Genomic DNA, 24292 nt, shown 5'->3' with positions numbered 1-24292 from the left:
ACTGTTTTGATGGAACTTGCTATCTAGGAGTCTGGAATCTAAGATGATATTGATCTGTGTAAAGTGAATTGTTACACCTGGACATTTAAGTATCTCAGATTATGTTTAGGCATTGATGTTAAGTTTGCACAGATATGAGTGTGTATGTGTGGGTGAAAGAGAAGAGGGAGGGAGGAACAGAGAAGCAGAGAGACTGAAAGGGAGAAAACCTTACTTACTTAGCATTGGCCAAATATATACCAGAGATAAGGGATAGTGAAGATGAGGCTGGTTTTGAAAGAGGGAATAGATGTTTTAAAGAAAAGAAAACACATTCTAAAATTAGGATTTCAGTATCGGTGACTCAGTAGATCAAAATACTGGCATAGTCACAAATAGCAAATAAAATGTTAAATACCAGAAATAAACATAGGAAATAAGCAAGACCTATACAAAGAAAGCTTCACCAAGAGATTAAAATTTAAAAAAATTAAATGGAGAGGCATGGCATTATATATTAGATGTTCATCTGAGCATTAGTGATGAAATGAATTATAAAGTGAGTTAATAAACATGAATCATGATGCCTGGCTCAGAGTAATTGCTTAATTAATATTTGTCACTGTTGTGGTTTAAATGTGAAAAATTGAAGATGGAGATAAATAGTGATTCCAACAGAGGAGTGTGACTAAGTAAATTATAATACATTCATTTAAAACATAGAATATTTTATTAGAATCATGTTTGTGAAGAATTTTTATGATACAGGGGAATGTTGAAAGTCAAAGATGAAGTGGGGGAGACTATAAAGTAGTATACACAGTAAGATTGTGCTCTCTTTATCAATTAGAAGTGTTCACACATCTACATGTATAGTATGGCTGTGTCCCTTCGCTGTTCACCTGAAACGACCACAACATTGTGCATCCCTATCCGTTCTCTGTGCTTAGTCGCTCAGTTGTATCCAACTCTTTGCGACCCCATGGACTGTAGCCTGCCAGGCCCTTCTGTCCATGGGATTCTCCAGGCAAGAATACTGGAATGCATTGCTATCTCTTCTCCAGGGGATCTTCCCAACCCAGGTCTCCCATATTGCAGATTCTTGACCATCTTTTTTTTTTTTTTAATTTTTATTTATTTTCATTGGAGGCTAATTACTTTACAGTATTTTAGTCATTTTTGCCATACATTGACATGAATCAGCCATAGGAGTACATGTGTTTCCCATCCTGAACCCCCTCCCACCTCGCTTCCCCAGAGTCTTGACCATCTTGAGCCACCAGGGAATCCCTAATATTTGCAGGATACTTGGTAAATCTTGGTAACCTTTGGCTATTATAACTTCAGATTTTACTATAATAAGTCTTTACTCTTTTTCCAGTTTTTCTATAATGTTTAGATCTTATTTCTAGTCTGAAATAAGGATTTCCCTAAAGATACTGCAAATCTTTAGCAAGAAGAGGGAAGGTGTGATAGTAAATAAGTGAATTCTTTTCCACCTTGAACGGTGGTTCTACTTTTAAATCATTTGTTCTTATCAAGCTGAAACTGTCAACTCCATTGTTCACGTAAGACAAATTTTTTTTATTCTGATGTGTTCTAGTCTTGAAAATCTCTAAGGATAGAGAAACCACAGCTTAGCACAGTTTCTGCCCAAAGGAAATGATTGGAAAATATCAGCAGTTTAGTTATTTTGGTTCTGCGTTTTACTGGGTTTTTACCTAAGCAGAAGCTTGCCTCCACTAATGTAAGCCTACTTAAAAAAATTTTTTTGAGATCTAGTTGGCGTGTAATTTTGTGGAACTTTGAAGTGTACATTACTCTGATATGATACATTTCTGTATTGCAATATGATGCCATTGTAGCATTAGTTAACACCTCTATTAGGTCACTTTCTTTTCTCATGGTGGGAATAATGAAGTCTGGTCTCTTAAATCTTAGATATTTAGAGTCTGATGTTTCCACTACAATGTTGTCTATAATCTCTGTGCTGTGATTAGGTCCCCAGGACTTAGTTGTCTACCAGTTGCAAGTTTGTACACTTAACGTCTCTCCTGTTCCCCAACTCCAGCCCCTAGTAACCACCACTCTACCCTCTGTTTTTGTGACTTTGCCTTTTTAGATTCCACATGTAAGTGATATCACGAAGTATTTGTCTTTCTTTGCTTGACTTATCTCACTTAGCATAATGCCCTCAAGGTCCATCTGTAGTGTTGCAAATGGCAGGATCCCCTTCTTTCTCGGGCGAATACTGTTCCATTGTGTGTGTGTATGTACCACAGCTTCCTTACCCATTCATCAATTGATGGTCTCTTAGGTTGCTTCCATATCTTGGCTTTTGTGACTAAAGTGAAAGTCAAGTCGCTCAGTGGTGTCCGACTCTTTGGACTGTAGCCTACCAGGCTCTTCGGTCCATGGGATTTTCCAGGCAATAGTACTGGAGTGGATTGCCATTTCCTTCTCCAGGGGATCTTCCTAACCCAGGGATTGAACCCAGGTCTCCCGCATTGTAGACAGACGCTTTACCGTCTGAGCCACCAGGGAAGTCCTTTGGAGAAGCTTTTGTGACTAACGCTGCTATAAAGATGAGAGTGCAGATGTCTCTTCAGGATCCTGTTTTCATTCCCTTTGGATATATACCCACAAGTGGAATTGTTGCACCAGGTAGTAGTTCTTTTCCCTAGTATGCTGTGCTGTGTTGTGCTTAGTTGCTCAGTCGTGTCCGACCCTGCTACCCCACGGACTGTAGCCCACCAGGCCCCGCTGTCCATGGGGATTCTCCAGGCAAAAACACTGGAGTGGGTTGCCATGCCCTCCTCCAAGGGATCTTCCCAATCCAGGGGTCGAACCAGGGTCTCCTGCATTGTAGGCAGATTCTTTACCAGCTGAGCTACCAGGGTGATACAGAATGTTTTACCTTTTTTTTATTTATTTGATAAATACTTTCGTTTATTCATTTTTAGCTGTGCTGGATTTCCATCGCTGCACGGGCTTTTCTCGTTGCGGCAAGCAGAGGCTACTGTCTGGTTGCAGTGTGCAGGCTTTCATAGTGGCAGCATCTCTTGTGGAGCACAGACTCTAGGGCGCACAGGCTTCAGCAGCTGTGGCACGCGGGTTCAGCAGTGGTAGTTTCCCGGCTCTCGAGCATAGGCTCAATAGCTGTGGCACACGGGCTTAGTTGCTCCAAGGCATATGGGACCTTCCCGGACCAGGGATAGAGCCCGTGTCTCCTGCATGAGCAGGGGGACTCTTCCCCACTGAGCCACCAGGAAAGCCCTCATGTAGTAGTTCTGTTTTTAATTTTTTTCGAGAACCTCCATACTGGTTTCCATCGCTAAGTCCACCTGTTTGTTCTCTTACCCCTGTAGTGAGGGCACCTGATGCTCCTGAGATGAGTCTTTCATGCTTTTGAGGAACATGTGATCTGTAATATTTTTCCACACTATCTCTTCAGTAAGGATCTATCAAGAGAAGGAAATAGCAGACACCAGAGAGGATGGCTCTGTTAGGTCGTTAGAATAGGAAACAGGAGTCCAGAATGGCGGTGGCTAAAAGACAACGAAGGGAAAAGCCTGCGAAAATAGATCAAAGGAAGGTCCAAGGACCGGAGTGAGGACCTCAGTAGAAACAAACAGCACTCCTAGCTAGCCCAGTTTACATAGGTCAGGCCTAGGGGGAGGAAAAAACATATAAAAAGAGGAGCCAAAGAGCCAGGGGTCTCTCTCTCTCTCCCACCCGCGCACACACTCCCTCGTGTTCTCTCCATGTCTTTTGGGTCGGCATGCCCTCAAGCCTCGAGGATGTATTTTCCTTTTTTTCTAAATAAAACTGATCTGTCTGAGAACTATTAACATGGTCTGTCTGAGAGTTGTGATGTGCCGAGGGCTTTAACGTCCATCGCTTCAGATTTTTGTTGTGATGAGACAGAACCGAGGAGATTATACTCCCCTGACAGCTCCATCCCTCAGATATCCCACAAGCCCCCAAAAATCTCTTCCACATTTGTGTGTGATTGTGGCAAAGTCTAAGATCCATTATCAATGAGAATGGAAACAGGAGGTAGGAATGTGGCAAATAGATTATCTGCACGGCCAAAGACAGAGGCAGCCCGGGCCACCAGCCTTCTCCTCTGATTCTGGCTGTTCCTCACCTCTGCCTTCCACAGCAAGAAGCCAGATGCATGGCAGTCAGCTCTGAAGTTCAAAGAGAAAAGCTGGGAGAAGGTGAGGGAGGAGAGCTTCAAGTCAACACAAAGAAATATCACTTGAGTGTGTTTGGCACCCTCAGAGAAGGAGCCATAGGACCTGGGACATTTTCAGCCACCGCCTCTCAAGGGTAGAACGCAGCGGGCAGGGATCCTCACAGTTCATTCATTCAACAATGTTTGCACACTTACTATGTGCCAGACACAGTGGTGACCAGGTAGATACATGCCAGCTTTGTACAGCTGACGTTCTGGACATCTCTGAGCTGATAGGTTCTCAGTGAGCACTGTTCTTGTCCTCGAGAATTCTGAACCAGTGAAGAAATAAGACTCAGAAAACAGACAAGTTGTTTGGAGCATGTCACTTCAAATCCACAGTCAAAGGGGTCCCCTCTGCCCCTAAATTGGACAGGTTATCCAGTCTCCATGAGAACCACAGGACAACCACAGCCGTCCCTTGCTTGTCAAATGAGGCAGTCAAGGTCTCAGCTCTCTGGCAACTTAACGTATGATTCGGGGAAGACAGCCCGTACCAAGTTAGCACATAAACAAAGTCATTTTGGAGTGATAGACACTGTGAAGAGAATAAATAGGGAAGTATGAGAGAGGAGGATTAGTGGGGGCAGGTGGTGAAGAGAATCTACTTTAGGAAGGGTGATGGGCAACGGCTAAAAGGATGAAAACTAGCCAGTCATAGAAAGACCTGGACAGAGCCAGGAAGTGCAAAGGCCCTGGGGTGGAATAAGCTTTGTGTGTTCCAGGGATGTATGCTATAACATATATGTCATCCACTTAAAATGGATTTAACTCCCCCAGGAAGGAACTCCAGAATAGGCCACAAAATAGAAAGGCCAGGCTCTGTTAGCCAGTGGAATGTCACATGCGAGCTCTTAACAGACCATTACTTTGCTTTGCTCTCAGGCCACCCCACTCCCAGACTTAGCATCAATTCTTGGTTTACTCTTCCTTCAGCCCTCATTGCAAACTAGAGCAATTACTCAAAGCTAATTTTGTCCCTGAACTAAGATCCATTTTTGTCTGGATCCCAGTTTTCCTGGGCATAAATGACCTGTGCATTTAAATGGGGCTTACATTACTGTACAGTAGCCCAGGTTTCTCTGGCTTTTTATCCCTCCCTGCTAAATCAACTCCTCAGAATTCCTCTCTGTATTTTTAGATATTTCTCACATGAAAGTCTAATCTTCTGTTAACATGTGCAAGCCTGGCTTCTGCTTCCAGTGGACTCTAGGATAACTACCAGGCACCCCCATGCTGATTCTAAACCCCACCACCATCTCTTGCCAGATCCCACCAGTTTCTCTAAGCCCCGTCATCAATCCCCTAGAGCCCTCAATGCACAAAAGCTCTGTCACTAGGTCTTGTTTCTTTAAAAACAATGCAGTGTTCAACTTAGTGATTTTTAGTATCTTCACAAGGTTATACAATCATCACCACTATTTAATTCCAATAAATTCTCACCACCCTTAGAAGAAATCACAAACCTATTAGCAGTCACTCACCAAACCCTTTTCCTCTCAGATCCTGGCAACCACTAATCTATTTTCTGAGTCTATGAGTTATTGTTGGCAACAGCTAATCTATTTTCAGAGTCTGTCAGTTTCTCTTGAGAAATCTGTGTGCAGGTCAGGGAGCAACAGTTACAACCAGACACAGAACAACAGACTGGTTTCAAATAGGAAAAGGAGTACGTCAAGGCTGTATAGTCACCCTGCTTATTTAATTTATATGCAGAGTACATCATGAGAAACGCCGGGCTGGATGAAGCACAAGGTGGAATCAAGCTTGCCAGGAGAAATATCAATAACCTCAGATATGCAGGTGACACCACCCTTATGGCAGAAAGTGAAGAACTAAACAGCCTCTTGATGAAAGTGAAAGAGGAGAGTGAAGAAGTTGGCTTAAAGCTCAACATTCAGAAAACTAAGATCATGGCATCCAGCCCTATCACTTCATGACAGATGGATGGAGAAACAGTGTCAGACTTTATTTTGGGGGGCTCAAAAATCACTGCAGATGGTGACTGCAGCCATGAAATTAAAAGACACTTACTCCTTGGAAGAAAAGTTATGACCAACCTAGACAGCATATTAAAAAGCAGAGACATTACTTTGCCAACAAAGGTCCGTCTAGACAAGGCTATGGTTTTTCCAGTAGTCATGTATGGATGTGAGAGTTGGACTATAAAGAAAGCTGAGTGCTGAAGAATTGATGCTTTTGAACTGTGGTGTTCGAGAAGACTCTTGAGAGTCTCTTGGACAGCAAGGAGATTCAACCAGTCCATCCTAAAGGAGATCAGTCCTGAGTGTTCATTGGAAGGTCTGATGTTGAGGCTGAAACTCCAATACTTTGGCCACCTGATGCAAAGAGCTGACTCATTGGAAAAGACCCTGATGCTGGGAAAGATTAAGGGCAGGAGGAGAAGGGGACGACAGAGGATGAGATGGTTTGATAGCGTCACCGACTCGATGGACGTGAGTTTGGGTAAACTCCAGGAGTTGGTGATGGACAGGAAGGCCTGGCGTGCTGCAGTCCATGGGGTAGCAAAGAGTCAGACACAGCTGAGCAACTGAACTGATGAGTTACTGTGGTTATTTCACATAAATGGAATCATACAATTGGTGATCTTTCATGTTTGGCTTTGTCAGGGAGGGGAAATTCTCCCCCTCTATCCCTCTTGAGTTCCTGTGGCTCGCCTAATAATAAAATTGACACAGATTAAAAAGAGACAGACAACTTTTAATTTGTGTGCACAGAGGTCTTTAGAAGGGGAACCAAAGAAGTGGCCAAAGCAGGCAGCTTTTATATCAGACAAACAGTAAATTTGTGAGAATACAACAGAACAAAGAAACCGTAGTTTTGGGTGCTTAGTTAGTGAAGAATCTGAACAGGATTTTGGCCTGGGTGGTAAATTTTAAAAGTAACAAAGTTTGTTTATACAAGCTTCTCAGCCTGAATTCCCTGTATCTGTCAATAAGGGGTCTTTCTACCTCCAAATGGAGAGCCTGCACCTTTCAGGTGAGAGGTTTATTTCCTGCTTCCAAGGAGACAGAAAGGAGGGTCAAAGGGTCCCTCTTGCATTGAGCATTTCTTTAGTAACTTTAATTCAGAAATAAGCATTATGCCATTAAAGCATGTTTTAGGGTGACCTGCCCTGGGCCCCAGCAGCTTCTCTCACTTAGTGCCATGTTTTCAAGGTTCATCCACATTGTAGCTTATGTCAGCACTTCCTTCTTTTTAATACTGAATAATATTCTGTTGTATGAATATGCCACATTTTGGCTTTTAATTCACTTTGTTGTTGAACATTTGGGTTGATTCCGTTTTGGAGGCTATTGTGAATAATGCTGCTATGGATATGCATGTACAGCTTTTATGTGAACATAGGCTTTCCATTTTCTTGGGCATGTACCTGAGAGTGGAATTGCTGGGTTGTATAGTAATTCTGTTTGACTTTTTAAGAATCTGCCAGCCTGTTTCTAAAGCCACGGCATCACTTGCCTTTCCCACCAGCAGTGTCTGAAGGTTCCAGTGTCTCTGCATCCTCAGTAATACTTGCCACTGCCTGTCTTCACCGTTCTGGCCATCCTAGTAGGTATCTTGTTGTGATTTCAGATTTGCAGATTCATTTCCCTAAAGACTAATGAGACTGAGCATCTTTTCTTATGCTTTTTGGCTGTTAGTATATCTTATTTGGAGAACTGTTTATTCACATTCTTTGCCCATTTTTAATTGTCTTTTTATTGCTGAGTTGTCAGAGTTCTTGGTGTATTTTGCATATGAGTCCCTTATCAGATCTCTAACTTGCAAATATTTTCTCCTCTTTGGTGGGTAGTCTGGGCCTTGCTTCTTTCACTTGCTTTGTGAACCTTGTTGCAAGGAACTAACTGTGTGTTCCAAAGTTTTTAGGAAAACCCTTCAGGTTTTTTTTGCTTGTAGCCTCTTTCCTTTAGTTTGCCATTTGAACCCTAGGCTGGCAGTGGGTTTCAAAGGCAGGCGCTGAGTAGGTCCAGACTCTGCACTCAACTCCTAGATTCTAATGTTGGCTCCATTCCTTCACCTAACTTCTCTGGGCCTAGGTTTCCCCACCTCTCCAACAGGAATGTTAATGCAGACCTCTCTACATTGTTCTCAGAATTGCATGAGATAATGCTGTGCCCTTTTATACTCATCTTAATAAAGCCCCACCAGCAACCTGGGTTGTAGGTACTAACATCCCCATTTTACAAAGGAGGAAAACAGATTCAGATTCATCCCTCCAAAGCTTTTTTCTCCCTTTGGGTTCATGGCATCCCACTCCAGTATTCTTGCCTAGAGAATTTCATGGACAGAGGAGCCTGGTGGGCTATGGTCCATGGGATCACAAAGAGTCGAACAAGACTGAGCGACTAACACATACTTAGTTTAGTTCAGTCACTCAGTCGTGTCCAGCTCCCTGCAACCCCATGAACTGCAGCACGTCAGGCCTCCCTGTCCATCACCAACTCCTGGAGTTTACTCATACTCATGTCCATTGAGTCGGTGATGCCATCCAACCATCTCATCCTCTGTCATCCCCTTCTCCTCCTGCCCTCAATCTTTCCCAGCATCAGGGTCTTTTCCAATGAGTCAGCTCTTTGCATCAGGTGGCCAAAGTATTGGAGTTTCAGCTTCAACATCAGTCCTTTCAATGAACACTCAGGACTGATCTCCTTTAGGATGGACTGGTTGGATCTCCTTGCAGTCCAAGGGACTCTCAAGAGTCTTCTCCAACATCACGGTTCAAAAGCATCAATTCTTCAGCACTCAGCTTTCTTTATAGTCCAACTCTCACATCCATACATGACTACTGGAAAAACCATAGCCTTGTCTAGACGGACCTTTGTTGGCAAAGTAATGTCTCTGCTTTTTAATATGCTGTCCAGGTTGGTCATAAGTTTCCTTCCAAGGAGTCTTTTACTCATTTACTTACTGCCATATTGAATATCCATCTATCTGTTGTATAACATCTGTAATAAAATCGGGCTGAGCACAGTTCACATACACACAAATACTGGGAGGGTGGGTTCCATTTAAGTGAAGAATTGTCAGTGACTCTGACTTATGAAGTAAAGGCTAGAGGACCAACATTCCTTCACAGGTGTTGACCTCAAGCTGAGAATCCCTTCTTCTGGCCATTCAGACAGCAAGCCTGTGTCTGCCATTCTAGGGCAGAAGCCCACCCTTCAGAACTCTGGCATGGAAAGTTAGATGCCTCAGTTTACCCTTTGTTCTGCCAGCACCAAAATAACAGGTTGCCTTGGTTGGTCAGAAAATTATGCTGGTCGATTGTTTTGTTTTGGTGTCTGTTTTGCTTTGCTGGTGAAGTTGTTTGGTTTTCTGACCTCATCAAAGGGAATTAAAGGAGTACTAAGTGTCCTCCATTAAGCACTTGAAATGGAGTGGTGAGTAAAGAGGGACATGATGTCTGCCCTCATGGAGCTCACGGTTAAAAATACTCGACACGTCCATAAGCAACAGAGTGAGTAACCCTGAGCCACACCAAGAACTGTGTGCTAATAAGAAAAGAATTCACTGTGATGTTAGGAACTGCAATTCAGGAGACACAGATTCAGACGAAACCGGAAGAGTGTTCCAGGGAAGAGAAAGACTCAGGGGCTTGTAAAGGCAAAAGCAGCAAGGTTGTTAAGTGGTCTGGCAGGAGTTACGATTGATTCTGACACAGAGAAGGAAATATCTTTTCCAGAAAGGATGGACTGACATGAATTATTTTAGGGTAAGGGCCTGATGAGTATCTAGAGTTTCTGGAACAGCAGGGAGATGAAGAAAATGAGCCATTAAATATACTTTGGTAGGGTTCCCATTCCCTTGCCCAACTTTTCTCCTTCATGATTTTGCCCAGCAGTAAGAAAAAAAAAGACCTCAGTAAAAATCAAAAGTGCTGCCGTTAAGTCCCCTTCTTCTTGGTACGGCATAGAAGGTGCATTTCTGTTACCTGGGCCTTAGCTGTCACGCTGATGCCTTAGTGGGAAGTTGCTCTTCTGGAAAGCTCCTGATGTCTGATAGTGGTCTGTGATCAGAGGGCATAAATCATGTGTGGGGGATGGGACCAGAAGCCCCTGAGTGGGCCCCGCCACCCATCATTGACGCCCCTTGCCTTCCAAGGGATAGACTTTGTGGCCTTCCCTGGCCTTCAAGGTCTGGCCCCGGACAACGTTCTCCAAAAGCCCTCCTCCCTGTTCACCTCCCCCCACCCTACCCCCTGCCACCTTTCCTGGCCCGCATCCTCGTCTAGGTCATTTCCTCTGCTTGGAACCCTCTCCTCTGTCTGTCTCATGTGGCCAGTGACTTCTCATTCTTCCTGTCTCAGCTTACATGTCAACTTCCTTAGGGCAGCCTTCTCAGGTCACCCCATCCTAAGTAAGTCCCCTGACCTAGGTTCTGACTCAGCCCTGGTCTGTTTCCCTCAGCGCTCCAGAAAAGGATGATCAAAATGGAGTTGGTATTGCTAAGAAAGCTCTCGAAAATGAAGCCAGGGGAGCCACTGAGGAAGTGTGACTTCTGCATGTCTCAGCCTGGGTGGACTCTAAACTTTGACCACTTATTGTGAAGTTGCAATTACATGGTGCACAGAAGGTGATTAGGTCAGGGCCTGGCATAGTATAGGCATTCCATAAATATTAACTTTTATTTTAGCTATTTAGTTTAATAAAATTAACTGTTTTATTTATATTAACTAATTTATTTTAGCATTATAGTTCATTCTTATAACTATAGTTAGTTATAATAACTATATTATTTTATAAATATATAAATGATAAAATATAAATATATAAATAACTATATATTATTATTATAACATAGTCTGTGGCTTCACCTCCAACCTTATCTCATATTCCCCTTCCTCTCTCCCCTCCCCCACTTTTCATGCCTACATTTCAGTCACATTGAATTTTCTTTAGTACCTTGAGCAGAAAAATTATTTCCCTCTCACATTTGCTGTTTTCTCTGCTGGCATCTTCTTCCCCTTTTTTGCAGATCTGGCTCCTTCTCAGGTCTTCAGGTCTTGACACCTGCCACAACTTGAGGGAGAGCTTCCTCCCACCATCCCATTTTTCTTGCCTTAGTAATATTCTGTATTCTTGTTTACTTGCATGTTTTGTTGTTGTTCAGTCACTTAGTCGTGCCTGACTCTCTGTGACCCCTGGATTGCCACACACCAGACTTCCCTGTCCTTCATTATCTCCCAGAGTTTGCTCAAACTCATGTCCATTGGGTTGATGATGCCATCCACCCATCTCATCCTCTTTCACCTGCTTCTCCTCCTGCCCTCAATCTTTCCCAGCATCAGGGTCTTTTCCAGTGTGTCAGCTCTTCACATCAGGTAGCCAGTGTATTGGAGCTTCACATCAGTCCTTCCAATGAATATTCAGGATTGATTTCCTTTAGGATTGACTGGTTTGATCTCCTTGCTGTCCAAGGGACTCTCAAGAGTCTTCGCCAGCACCACAGTTCTAAAGCATCAGCTCTTTGGTGCTCAGCCTTCCTTATGGTCCAACTCTCACATCCATACATGACCACTGGAAAAACTGTAACTTAGACTATACAGACTTTTGTTGGCAGGATGAGTTCTCTACTTTTTAATACATTTTATAAGTTTATCAGAGATTTTCTTTTAAGGAACAAGCATCTTTTAATTTCATGGCTGCACTCATCATCCACAGTGATTTTGGAGCCCAAGAAAATTACGTGTTTAAGTGTTTTATTTTCAGTCTTTACCAAAATGTAAGCTCCATGTGGGCAGGAAACAGTGCCTGGCACATAGTTGATGCTTAATAAATAGTTTTGAGTGAGTGAATGGCTGGATGAATGAATGAATGGCCATCCATCCAGGACAGTGGTTCTCAACTCTTCTCAGAATGACCTGAGAAGCTTTTCGAAAAATACCGATGCTGGAGTCTCATCCCCAGAGATCCTAATTCATTTGATCTGGGGTGGGGCTTGGGCACAGGAATTTTCATGGGCATTTTGGGGACATAGGTGATTCTAAGGTACGGCCACCAGTATAAAGAATGTTAAACATGTCCATTTAGAGAATTTCATCTCAGATCTTCACCTGACAGCCACCCCATAGGTGATGCTGTCTCATCCAGTATCATGTGGGATGCAGCAAGAGCTCTGCTCTAAAGACCAGAGGGAATGGACAAAGTACTCTCCATATTTTCCTGGCTCAGGACAAGAGATCAACTTTATCATTGATATAAAGTGTCACAAAGTCCCAGAACATTGCACCCATTGATGTTCAATGCCAGTTATTAAAATTTGCGGAATTTTTCTGGATGTCTCCTTCTTGGAAATGTGGCTTCCAGCAAGTACCTGTACCTTCTGACAGATGGCCAGGAGGCTTGGCTGCATGCCCTCACGCCATAGTCATGCTGGTCCCTGCTGCAGCCTTCTTGCGGTTGGGCATAGAGACAATCGTCCTCATTTCTGGCTCCCAAACAACTTTCCTGCCAGAGTATTTGCATATCATGTGTCCATCCAGGGAAGGGACGTATAAACAAGCTTGAAATTACCAGATGCAGTGAGCGTGACGTCACTAGTATTTACTACAAGGGAAAGGAACTTGGCCACTTTTCTGTTCCCAAGCGTGACCTTTGCTGGTTCAAGGCAGCTGACCAAGACCTGAAAGCTCTTTTTAGGTTTTGTAATGACTGTTACATTTTGCCAGCATAAGCCCAGCCTCACAGAAAAGGGAAGAACCACCACTGGGGACTCTTGAGGCCTTATAAAATATTTGAGGACAATCATTTTTTCTACATGCTGACAAATATTCATTTGACTTACAATGAAAGATAAGAGCTGGAAAGAATCTAAAGGTCTTTCTTTTTAACCTACTTTGCATGGTGAACAGAGACAGCAAATTGCTATTTAGCACCTTAAGGTAAAGGTACTTGGTATATAAAATTATGAAGAAGTGTCACAACTTGGAAGTGAACTCTGGGCAATATCCAAATGCCACAAATCTAAATTAAAAGACAAAAGACTTGGACATGAGAAAGGGTGTGACTTACAAAGGGTAACATGAGAGAACATCTTTTTAAAATTGAAATATAGTTGATTTAAAATGTTATGTTAATTTCTGCTGTTCAGCACAGTGACTCAGTTATATATATTTATATATATGTACATTCTTTTAAAATATTCTTTTCCATATGGCTTATCATAGGATATTGAATATAGTTCTCTTTGCAGTAGGACCTTGCTGTTTATCCATTTTGTATATAAAAGTTTACATGTGCTAACCCTAAACTCCCACCCCATCCCTCCCCCAATCACCACCTCCTTGGCAACCTGTTCTCTTTGTCCGTGAGTCTTTGTTTCATCAGTCAGTTCAGTTCAGTCACTCAGTCTTGGCCGACTCTTTGCGACCCCATAAATCACAGCACGCCAGGCCTCCCTGTCTATCACCAACTCCTGGAGTTCACTCAAACTGATCTCTAGTCTTTCCCATTCTGTTCTCTTCCTCTGTTTCTTTGCATTGATCGCTGAGGAAGGCTTTCTTATCTCTTCTTGCTATTCTTTGGAACTCTGCATTCAGATGCTCATTTCTTTCCACTTCTCCTTTGCTTTTCGCTTCTCTTCTTTTCAGAGCTATTTGTAAGGCCTCCCCAGACAGCCATTTTGCTTTTTTGCATTTCTTTTCCATGGGGATGGTCTTGATCCCTGTCTCCTGTACAATGTCACAAACCTCAGTCCATAGTTCATCAGGCACTCTATCTATCAGATCTAGTCCCTTAAATCTATTTCTCACTTCTACTGTATAATCATAAGGGATTTAATTTAGGTCATACCTGAATGGTCTAGTGGTTTTCCCCACTTTCTTCCATTTAAGTCTGAATTTGGCAATGAGGAGCTCATGGTCTGAGCCACAGTCAGTTCCTGGAGAGGTTCATTTGTGTCATATTTCAGATTCCACGTATAAGTGGTTTACTTTTTGTGACTTACTTCACTTAGTATGATAGTCCTAGTTGTACTCTTGTTATTGCAGATGGCATTAGTTTGTTCTCTTTATGGCTGAGTAGTATTCCATTGCATATAAATGTGCTGCATCTTTACCCGTTCATCTTTTGAGGGACGTTCAGGTTGTTTCCATGTCTTGGCGATTGTGACTAGTGCTGCTATGAACATAGGGGTGCATGTATCTTTTTGCAATTGCAGTTTTGTCCGGATATATGCCCAGGAGTGGGATTGCTGGATGGTATGGCAATTCCATTTTTTGTTTTCTGAGGAACCTGCATATTGTTTTCCATAGTGGCTCCACCAACTTACGTTTCCACCAGCCTGTAGGAAGGTTCCCTTTTCTCTATACCCTCCATGAAAGAATTTCTTTGTGGCAATAGTCACTCCAATCTGCAGGCGACAAAATTTCATAGAGCTGTACACAAACCCAAAAAACAAAACAACAACAAAAAAAAGAGTGCATGTGAAAACTGGTAAAATCTGAATAAGGTCTATAACTGAGTTAATAATATCAATCAACATCAATTTCCTGGTTTTGACCAAGTACTGTGGTTACTTAAGATATTATCATTAGCCAAAGCGTGGTGAAAGGTAAAAGGGAACTCTTAGTACTATATTTGTACTTTTTGTGAACTGTAAACTATATCAAAATAAAATTTATAATTTAGGGGGAAAAGACAATGAGCCAGGAGAACCTGGGAGAGAATTTTGCAACATACATAACAGATTAATGTATATTATTTTCTGTGCTATTCTTAGAGTTGCCACATGTGACTATTGAGTATTGGAAATAGCACCACAGATTTTAATGATAAAAGTTTGGACATGTTGGGTTAAATAAAATATATATTATTAAAGTTAATTTTACCTCTTTAATGTGGGTACTAGAAAAAAATTTTTATTTTACTGCACTGGGTCTTTTTTGCTGAATGCAGGCTTTCTCCAGTTGTGGAGAGTGGGGGCAACTCTAGTTGCAGAGCATGGGCTATAAAACACTCAGGCTTCAGCATTTGCAGCACATGGACCCTGTAGTTGCAGCTCACAGACTCCAGTACATGGGCTTAGTTGCCTTGCAGCATGTGGAATCTTCCCATACCAGGGATCGAACCCATATCCCCTGCATTGACAGGTGGATTCTTTATCAGTGCACCACCAGGGATGGCCAGAAAATTTTGAATTAGGTATGTGGTCCCCATTATATTTCTGTTGCATGGTGCTGACCTATAATATGTAAAAAGTTTCTGCAAATGTATAATTATCAGACAAATTAATAGACAACTAGACAAAAAGATATAAGTATAAAACTCATTAAGAAGAAATACATTTGAGACTTCCTTGGTGGCTCAGTGGTAAAGAATCCACCTGCCAGTGCAGGAGACACGGGTTCGATCCCTGATCTGGGAAGATGTCACATGCCACAGAATGACTGAGCTTGGGCGCCGCAACTATTGAGCCTGTGCTCTAGATCCCAGGAGCTGCAACTCCTGAGCCCGCACACTGAGACTATGGAAACCTGTGTGCCCTAGAGCCCATGCTCCGCCAAAAGAGAAGTCTTCACGGTGAGAAGCCATGCACTGCAATGAAGAGTGGCCTGCGCGCAGCACAGCTGGAGGAAAGCCCGTGCAGCAGCAAGACCCAGCACGGTCAAAATACATAAATAAAGGTATTAAAGAAGAAATACCCTTGACAGACATTTGTCCGTACATATGTTTGTTAATTCAACACGTATTTATTGATCTCCAGGGACTGTATTAGTCACTTGGGAAAGTTTTAAATAAACTGAGAAGGCCTCTCTCGGAAGGTGATGTTTGAGTGGAAATCTGAACATGACTCAGTTTCATCATTAATAAAGAAATGTTATTTTGAGATTCTTTTTCGCCTGTTAAAACAGCAAGAATAGATTAATAACATACAATGTTGGCAAGGTTGTGGAGGAAAGGACACATAAATACTGTTAGTGGGAATGTAAATTTTGTACAGTTTTTCTGCAATGCAATTTTACTCTATCTCCAAATATAAATATACCTTTTGACTCTGTAATCCCATTCCTAGGAATCCATCCCAAGAAGACACTCAAATGTGTACAAAAATATATGAATGAGGGTGTCTGTTGCAGCATATTATGTAATTGCCACAAACTTTAAATAGCTGAAATGTTAGTGAGGTGTGACCATTTAAGTGACTAGTACAAAGACATTAAAAAGAGTGAGACAACTATACTTGGAACTTTTCTGTAAGTTTGAAGTTGTTTGAAAACAGAAAGTTACCTCCCAAAAGTGAATCATGACAAATTAAGGTTTTTCCCCAAGAATCAAGGACAGTGCAACATTAGGGAGTTTATCAATGTACTTTAAATCATGAGTGGAGAAAGAAAACAGCAGTGAGACAGACCCAGAAGCATGAGCTTGGAAAGCCACCCCCACCCTATAACAAGTGGCAAAAAGCAAGTTACAGAACACAAATAGTATTCTGCTGCTCACATTTTTAACTAAGAGGAAAAGAAAAAACCTCTGAAAGAGAGAATTTAACTAGCTATGTATCTTCAGGCAAATTATTTTAGCTTCTCTGTGACTCAGTTTTCCCATCAGTAAAATGGAAACAAAGCATCTGCCTCACAGGGTTGTTATGAAGACTGATGAAATAATCCTTGACAAGTGTCTGGCCCATAACAAATACTCAGTATATGTTATCTATTATCATTATGATTTTTGTCAAAGAAAAACTCAGAGGCCAAAACAATTAGAAAAGAAAAAATTTTACTTGAAATACAAGGAAGTCCAGCCTCAAAATGGCCAGCCAGCCGAATACAAACCACAGTATTTAAAGGAAATGAATACAGAATTTCCAAGATTACCAGGTTTTCCATTAATCTGTTCCTGATTTAAAAAAAAAAAGCAAAACAGTATCTCTTAAAAGATTACATATCCACTGAGGAAGGGACCTGTGTTTAGGTATCCATGTCACAAAAGGCAAAGATGAAATTGTCTTTGCAAAGCCAATGGGAAATACTCAAAGGTTTCAATATTGGAAGGATGCAGGCTAAACAGACTAACCTGTTGTTCCTGGTTTATCTCAGTATACAAGTTGCTATTTCTCATGAACTGTGGTACGTGATGTGCTTAGTCATAATGAAACAAGGAGAAAGGGTCAGTTTTCCTTTCATATTATTCATGGGAAAAAAAATCTAGAAGCGAATGTACTACCCTGTTATCTTTGGGAAATAGAAGTGAGAAGAGCTTACTGCCTACAGTGCACGTTTCTATAGCATTCAAATACTCTACATGTTCACGAATGGCGTTCAGAATCGGTGAAAGGACTAAGACGATCGTGTAAATTTAAGTATCAAAGTCATCCCTTGTTTCTTTATAGTTCTTCCACAGCAGACGGAATAGTTTGCTTTTTAAGCCCTTCAGAAAAAGATTTATAAACCATGCATTTTCTCTAAAACCCATTTCTACCGCTTCAATCTGTAGCATCTGCCAACAGACCTATATTAATACGCAGTGCCAGTTGGGAGAGAAAAGAACTCCAGCCAATGAACCGAGGAGGGGGGGGATTAATCCCTTCCTGCTCTATTGTGGGATGATGACACTGAAGCTAGAGCCCCTCACCACTGAAGTCCTTTAAAGTGAAATATGAGAGTTCTAAATTACCCCACCTTCATCCCTTCCCCCATATCCTTACATTTACCCAGCAGATTTACCCATGGGAAGCCCCTTCTCCAAGAACCAGAGGAAGAAAGGGATTCATAAGAGGACTCTTGAGAAGAAAAGAGTCTACAACTAATATTGAAAGAGGCTTTTCACCTGTTTTTCAAGCTAACCATGGATCCATTCCTGGGATGACTCAACATCTCCTTTATGAGCTCCAGAGGGATGGTGAATAGCAAAGAAAAGGGTTACATACAAGATGCCAGACTGCTAACAGGTGATGAAGGTTGGACAGGGTTCGCCCATGTCTTGCACCCCCATGCCCCTTAGCCAGGTCACCAGCGTGGCTCTGCTGATCTGCAGCAGACAAGTGGCCTGGGTAGCCCCCATCTCCCCTGCGCTCATGGGCAGTGCACAGATGTAGATGAGCCCTTCAACATGGCACACACTGGCTGCTCTTCCCACTGTCGTTGTCACTGCTGCTGAGAACACGAAACTGCGTTTTCATCCAAACAGCCAGGGGCTGACGATGTCTGGGGAGAGATTGGCAAGGAGTGTCTCATGGTTTTCTTTGTTTTATTTCTCCTGGTTACAGCAGTGCAAGTATATCGCCGTGACTAATCTCAGAACTGGGTTTTTGAAGGTAGCATGATAGAATAATGATCAATTTAGGAGAGTCTGAATCTATATAATCTTAAACTGATTATGAACTCACAGTTCAGGGTTTTAGGATTCTATGCCGTGACTTTACTTGTGAAGCCTCTAAAACAACGTTTCCCAAACTTGGAATTCTCTACTCCCCAGGAGTAGAGATTGATCGCCTATAATTCTCATAGGTAGCTCAGAAGATTCTGTTTCACCCCAAGGACCTCAGCTTTAGAAGAAGAATAAAACAGGCAGTGGCAATTCATAGTAAAAGCTAATTTATTGAGCATAAATTATGTTCTGGACCAATGCTAACCACTTTGCATGCATCAACTCACTGGCCCCTCCAATATGAAGAAGGTGTTATTACTGTTGTCCCCAATTTACAGATGAGGAATCTGAAGCTTCAGTTCAGTTCAGTCGCTCAGTCGTGTCTGACTCTTTGCGACCCCATGAATCGCAGCACGCCAGGCCTCCCTGTCCATCACCATCTCCCGGAATTCACTCAGACTCACATCCATCGAGTCCGTGATGCCACCCAGCCATCTCATCCTCGGTCGTCCCCTTCTCCTTCCAGCCCCAATCCCTCCCAGCATCAGAGTCTTTTCCAATGAGTCAACTCTTCACATGAGGTGGCCAAAGTACTGGAGCTTCAGATTTAGCATGATTCCTTCCAAAGAAATCCCAGGGTTGATCTCCTTCAGAATGGACTGGTTGGATCTCCTTGTAGTCCAAGGGACTCTCAAGAGTCTTCTCCAACACCACAGTTCAAAAGCATCAATTCTTCGGCGCTCAGCCTTCTTCACAGTCCAACTCTCACATCCATACATGACCACAGGAAAAACCGTAGCCTTGACTAGACGGACCTTAGTTGGCAAAGTAATGTCTCTACTTTTGAATATGCTATCTAGGTTGGTCATAACTTTTCTTCCAAAGAGTAAGCATCTTTTAATTTCATGGCTGCAGCCACCATCTGCAGTGATTTTGGAGCCCAGAAAAATAAAGTCTGACACTGTTTCCACTGTTTCCCCATCTATTTCCCATGAAGTGATGGGACTGGATGCCATGATCTTCGTTTTCTGAATGTTGAGCTTTAAGCCAACTTTTCACTCTCCTCTTTCACTTTCATCAAGAGGCTTTTTAGTTCCTCTTCACTTTCTGCCATAAGGGTGGTGTCATCTGCATATCTGAGGTGATTGATATTTCTCCCGGCAATCTTGATTCCGGCTTGCGTTTCTTCCAGTCCAGTGTTTCTCATGATGTACTCTGCATATAAGTTAAATAAGCAGGGTGACAATATACAGCCTTGACGTACTCCGTTTCCTATTTGCAGCCAGTCTGTTGTTCCATGTCCAGTTCTAACTGTTGCTTCCTGACCTGCATACAGATTTCTCAAGAGGCAGGTCAGGTGGTCTGGTATTCCCATCTCTTTCAGAATTTTCCACAGTTTCTTGTGATCCACACAGTCAAAGGCTTTGGCATAGTCAAGAAAGCAGAAATCGATGTTTTTCTGGAACTCCCTTCCTTTTTCCATGATCCAGCGGATGTTGGTAATTTGATCTCTGGTTCCTCTGCCTTTTCTGAAACCAGCTTGAACATCAGGGAGTTCACGGTTCACGTATTGCTGAAGCCTGGCTTGTAGAATTTTGAGCATTACTTTACTAGCATGTGAGATGAGTGCAATTGTGCAGTAGTTTGAGCATTCTTTGGCATTGCCTTTCTTTGGGATTGGAATGAAAACTGACCTTTTCCAGTCCTGTGGCCACTGCTGAGTTTTCCAAATTTGCTGGCATATGGAGTGCAGCACTTTCACAGCATCATCTTTCAGGATTTGAAATAGCTCAACTGGTATTCCATCACCTCCACTAGCTTTGTTCGTAGTGATGCTTTCTAAGGCCCACTTGACTTCACATTCCAAGATGTCTGGCTCTCGATTAGTGATCACATCATCATGATTATCTGGGTCGTGAAGATCTTTTTTGTACAGTTCTTCTGTGTATTCTTGCCACCTCTTCTTAATATCTTCTGCTTCTCTTGGGTCCAGACCATTTCTGTCCTTTATCGAGCCCATCTTTGCATGCAATGTTCCCTTGGTATCTCTCATTTTCTTGAAGAGATCTCTAGTCTTTCCCATTCTGTTGTTTTCCTCTCTATCTTTGCATTGATCGCTGAAGAAGGCTTTCTTATCTCTCCTTGCTATTCTTTGGAACTCTGCATTCAGATGCTTATATCTTTCCTTTTCTCCTTTGCTTTTCGCCTCTCTTCTTTTCACAGCTATTTGTAAGGCCTCCCCAGACAGCCATTTTGCTTTTTTGCATTTCTTTTCCATGGGGATGGTCTTGATCCCTGTCTCCTGTACAATGTCACAAACCTCATTCCATAGTTCATCAGGCACTCTATCTATCAGATCTAGGCCCTTAAATCTATTTCTCACTTCCACTGTATAATCATAAGGGATTTGATTTAGGTCATACCTGAATGGTCTAGCGGTTTTCCCTATTTTCTTCAATTTGAGTCTGAATTTGGTAATAAGGAGTTCATGATCTGAGCCACAGTCAGAAAGCTTGATAGCTTGCTGTAATTCTCACAGCTGATAAGACATGAAATCTGAACTCAGATCTCTCTGCATTTTAGAGCCCATGCTCCATGACACATTTTCTTGGGTTAAATCTTAAGATGGTGAACGTCTTGACCTTGCACGATGTTAAAGATAGTTGTCTAGACCAAAGGTTTTTGACTTTGAGAAGGTTTTTTAAAAAATACTCTGGCAGCAACCCAAGTATCCATCAATGAATGAGTGGGTAAACAAAATGTGGCCTATCCATAAAATGAAATATTATTCAGCCTCGAAAAGAAAAGAAGCTCTGATGCGTGCTACGACATAGGTGAGCCTCGAGGACATCATGCTCACCGAGATGAGCCAGTCATAGAAGACAACCATTGTGTGAGCCAGCTCATATAGAATCCCCAGAGTAGTCAGATCCATAGGGGCAGGACATAGAATGGTGATTGCCCGGGGCTGGGGATGGGGAGGAGAGGTGGGAATAATGAGGGGTGAGTGTTTAATGAAAACAGAGTTTCAGTTTGAGATGATTAATGACAGTGATATTTGCACAGCATGAGTGAACTTAGTGCCATTGAATTGTACACTCAACAGTGGTAAATTTCATGTCAGGCACATTTTACCACAATTTCTACTTTAAAAAACTGGTGTCTGGCTCCTACACCAATTAAACTGAAGTCTCTCCAGAATAGGGCCGAGCCTTTGGCATTTATTTTTAATACTATCCAAGTGTTTCTGATGGGCACACAGGGTTAAGAACTCCAGAATTCAGGATGCAGGGTTCTGGAGTTCTCCCTGCTGGCAGCCCCTGGCATCGTTTCAAGCTCTCACTCTCCCATTCACACAAGAGGCCCAAATAGCAAGACTCGCTGGGGAGACAAGTCTCCCAGCCTGTTGCTGACTAAGATGGCCCAGATCCAAGAATTGACGGAAGGTTCCGGAAGCAGAAAGCTCTGTGGTTTACTGGGAGTTTCTCTGGCTTGTAATTGTCTGCATATGCCTCATTCCCCTTCATAGTCCATGAAGAAGGGTGATTATTACTGGAGTGCTGTGCTTTCATAGTCAAGAATAGAGGTTCCCACGGAAACCTGCAATTCATGGCATGGATCAAATCATTCTGTCCCTAACTTACAAATGCAGATTTCCAGTCTTCTTTGGGCTTCAGCGCAGCTTTTGGGGAAGTCTCAGCAGTGGGAGTTATGATAAAGAGGGCTTATAATAAGAGAGAAGGATAGCATCTGACCTTCAGCTCAGCAGCAAGGACTCTCTGAGCACCTCTCCTTTGCCTGGGGTTCCAGGATGCCATCAGTGAACTCGTATTCTGTAGGAAAACTGATGTGTTCATCACCCATTCAGCCAATACAGGTTTCTTGAGTTCCTACAATGGACCAGACATCCTTCCAAAAGGCACAGAAGATTCTGTGCCTCTGCACAAGGATACCGTCTTGAGCCTAGTGATACCCTGCACCATGGAGATGTCTGGAGAAACTCAGAGGAGAGAGCAGGATGGCTGGGAAATTGGGAAGTGGCAGCTGCTACTTAACAATCAGTACAGAAGTTTCCCAGTATTCTAACAGCTGGGGAAGCTGTATGAGTAGATGCCAGGTGAATGACAGTTTCGTTTCAGCAAAAGAGTGAACAGGTCAGCCAGGGTCCCTGACCTTCTAGCATAAAGAGCAGACAATCTTTTTCTGTCATAGACCAAATAATATTTTAGGATTTGTAAGCAATATGCTGTCTGTCCCAGCTACTCATTTCTATTGTTATAAAAGCAGCTACAGACAGTAGTAAACAAATGATTGTGACTGTGTTCCCTACAAACTTTGTTTACAAAAATAACAGGCTGCATTTGGCCTATGGGCCATAACTTGCAGACCCCTGTTCTAATGGATGAGACAGATGTACCCATTCATCCTTTCAGCATACAAATATTTACTGCATATAATCTACATGACAGTTATTGCATTGGACAGTGGTATACTGTGCTAAACAAGGCGATAGTGGTCCCTGTTCGCATAGCACTTACACTCTAATGGGAGAGGCCAAATCATTGTTTTCAATATGCTGTGGTAAATATTAAGATGAAAGTAATCAGGAACTACAGAAGAGGAAGTTAACTCAGACTGGGAGTTCAGGGAAGACTTCCTGGAGGAGGTGGTAACCATGCCACTGGCTCAGATCAGCGTGGGAAGCCATGTCTTTCTTTGTGGGTTGTCATCACCAGCTCTTCCCTTGTGTCCCCCAGGCTCAGAACAGCTATGAGGATGGAGACATTGAAGGATCCAAGCGGCTTGGAAGGAATGCCAAGTGGGTGGCTGTCGCCTCCATCGTTATTGGCCTTCTCGTCATTGCTATTTCTTGTACAGTTCACTTCACTTGGAAGTAGGTAAGCTTTTCTGTTGTTTTTAATATTTACTTTTATTTGTTTGGCTGCGCCAGGTCTTAGTTGGGGCACATGGCATCCGTCTTTGTTGCAGAATGCAGGATCTTGAGTTGCAGCATGCAAGCTCTTAGTTGCGGCATGCGGGACGTTTAGTTGCAGCATGCAGAATCTAGTTGTGGCAAGAGGGACCTTTAGTTGTGGTGTGCAAACTCCAAGTTGTGGCATGTGGAATCTTCAGTTGCGGCATGTGGGATCTGGTTACCCAACCAGGGATCAAACTCAGGCGCCCTGTATTGGGAGTGCAGAATCTTTGTCACTGGACCTCCAGGGAAGTCCTCTAAGGTGCCTTTTCTTGAAAAGCCCACTGGAAACTGCTAGGATAGGTTAGATTGTGCTCCAGCAACAGTCTCAAACAAAAGGGTTTTCATTTTTCCTTACTGCTATTCCATAGGCCACATGGGTTTGTGGAAATTCTCTCCTCCACAGAGTCCCTCAGGGTCCAGACTGTACCATCTTGTAGCTGCTCTGTCTGAAACAGGAGTCAACAAACTTCTCCTGTAAAGGGCCAGATGATAAATATTTTAGGCCACTATTAGCATCTCAGTTGCAACTACTTAACTCTGCATTTTAGCATAGAAGCAGCCATATCCAATCTGTAAATGCATTAATGTGGCTGTGTGTGATAAAGCTTTATTTATAAAAACAGGGAGCTGGCCCATGCCCCATAGTTTTCCAGCCTCTGATCTAGAACATGAGGGCTTCTCAGGCTAAGACAGGAGAGAGGAAAAGCCAGAGAATCCCAAATGGGTTTTCACTGCCTCAGCCCTGGAGCATTCTTGTCACTTAGG

The 24292-nt window shown here is 42.7% G+C and overlaps 1 protein-coding gene across 1 annotated transcript in view; it reads left to right on the top strand.

The window, feature by feature from the left end:
• TMEM233 (transmembrane protein 233) overlaps positions 1-23447 on the top strand; it is a 35031-nt gene extending 11584 nt beyond the window's left edge. The window contains exon 2 of the mRNA XM_068989615.1: positions 23307-23447. Within this exon, the coding sequence (XP_068845716.1) occupies positions 23307-23447 (141 nt within the window). The remainder of the gene's footprint in view (positions 1-23306) is intronic.
• Positions 23448-24292: the final 845 nt, after the last annotated feature.

The sequence above is a fragment of the Capricornis sumatraensis genome, chromosome 17 (genome assembly GCF_032405125.1).
Source record: "Capricornis sumatraensis isolate serow.1 chromosome 17, serow.2, whole genome shotgun sequence".
NCBI lineage: Eukaryota > Metazoa > Chordata > Mammalia > Artiodactyla > Bovidae > Capricornis > Capricornis sumatraensis.
The sequence above is the reverse complement of the archived record's forward strand: the minus strand, read 5'-3'. Positions and strand labels throughout refer to the sequence as shown.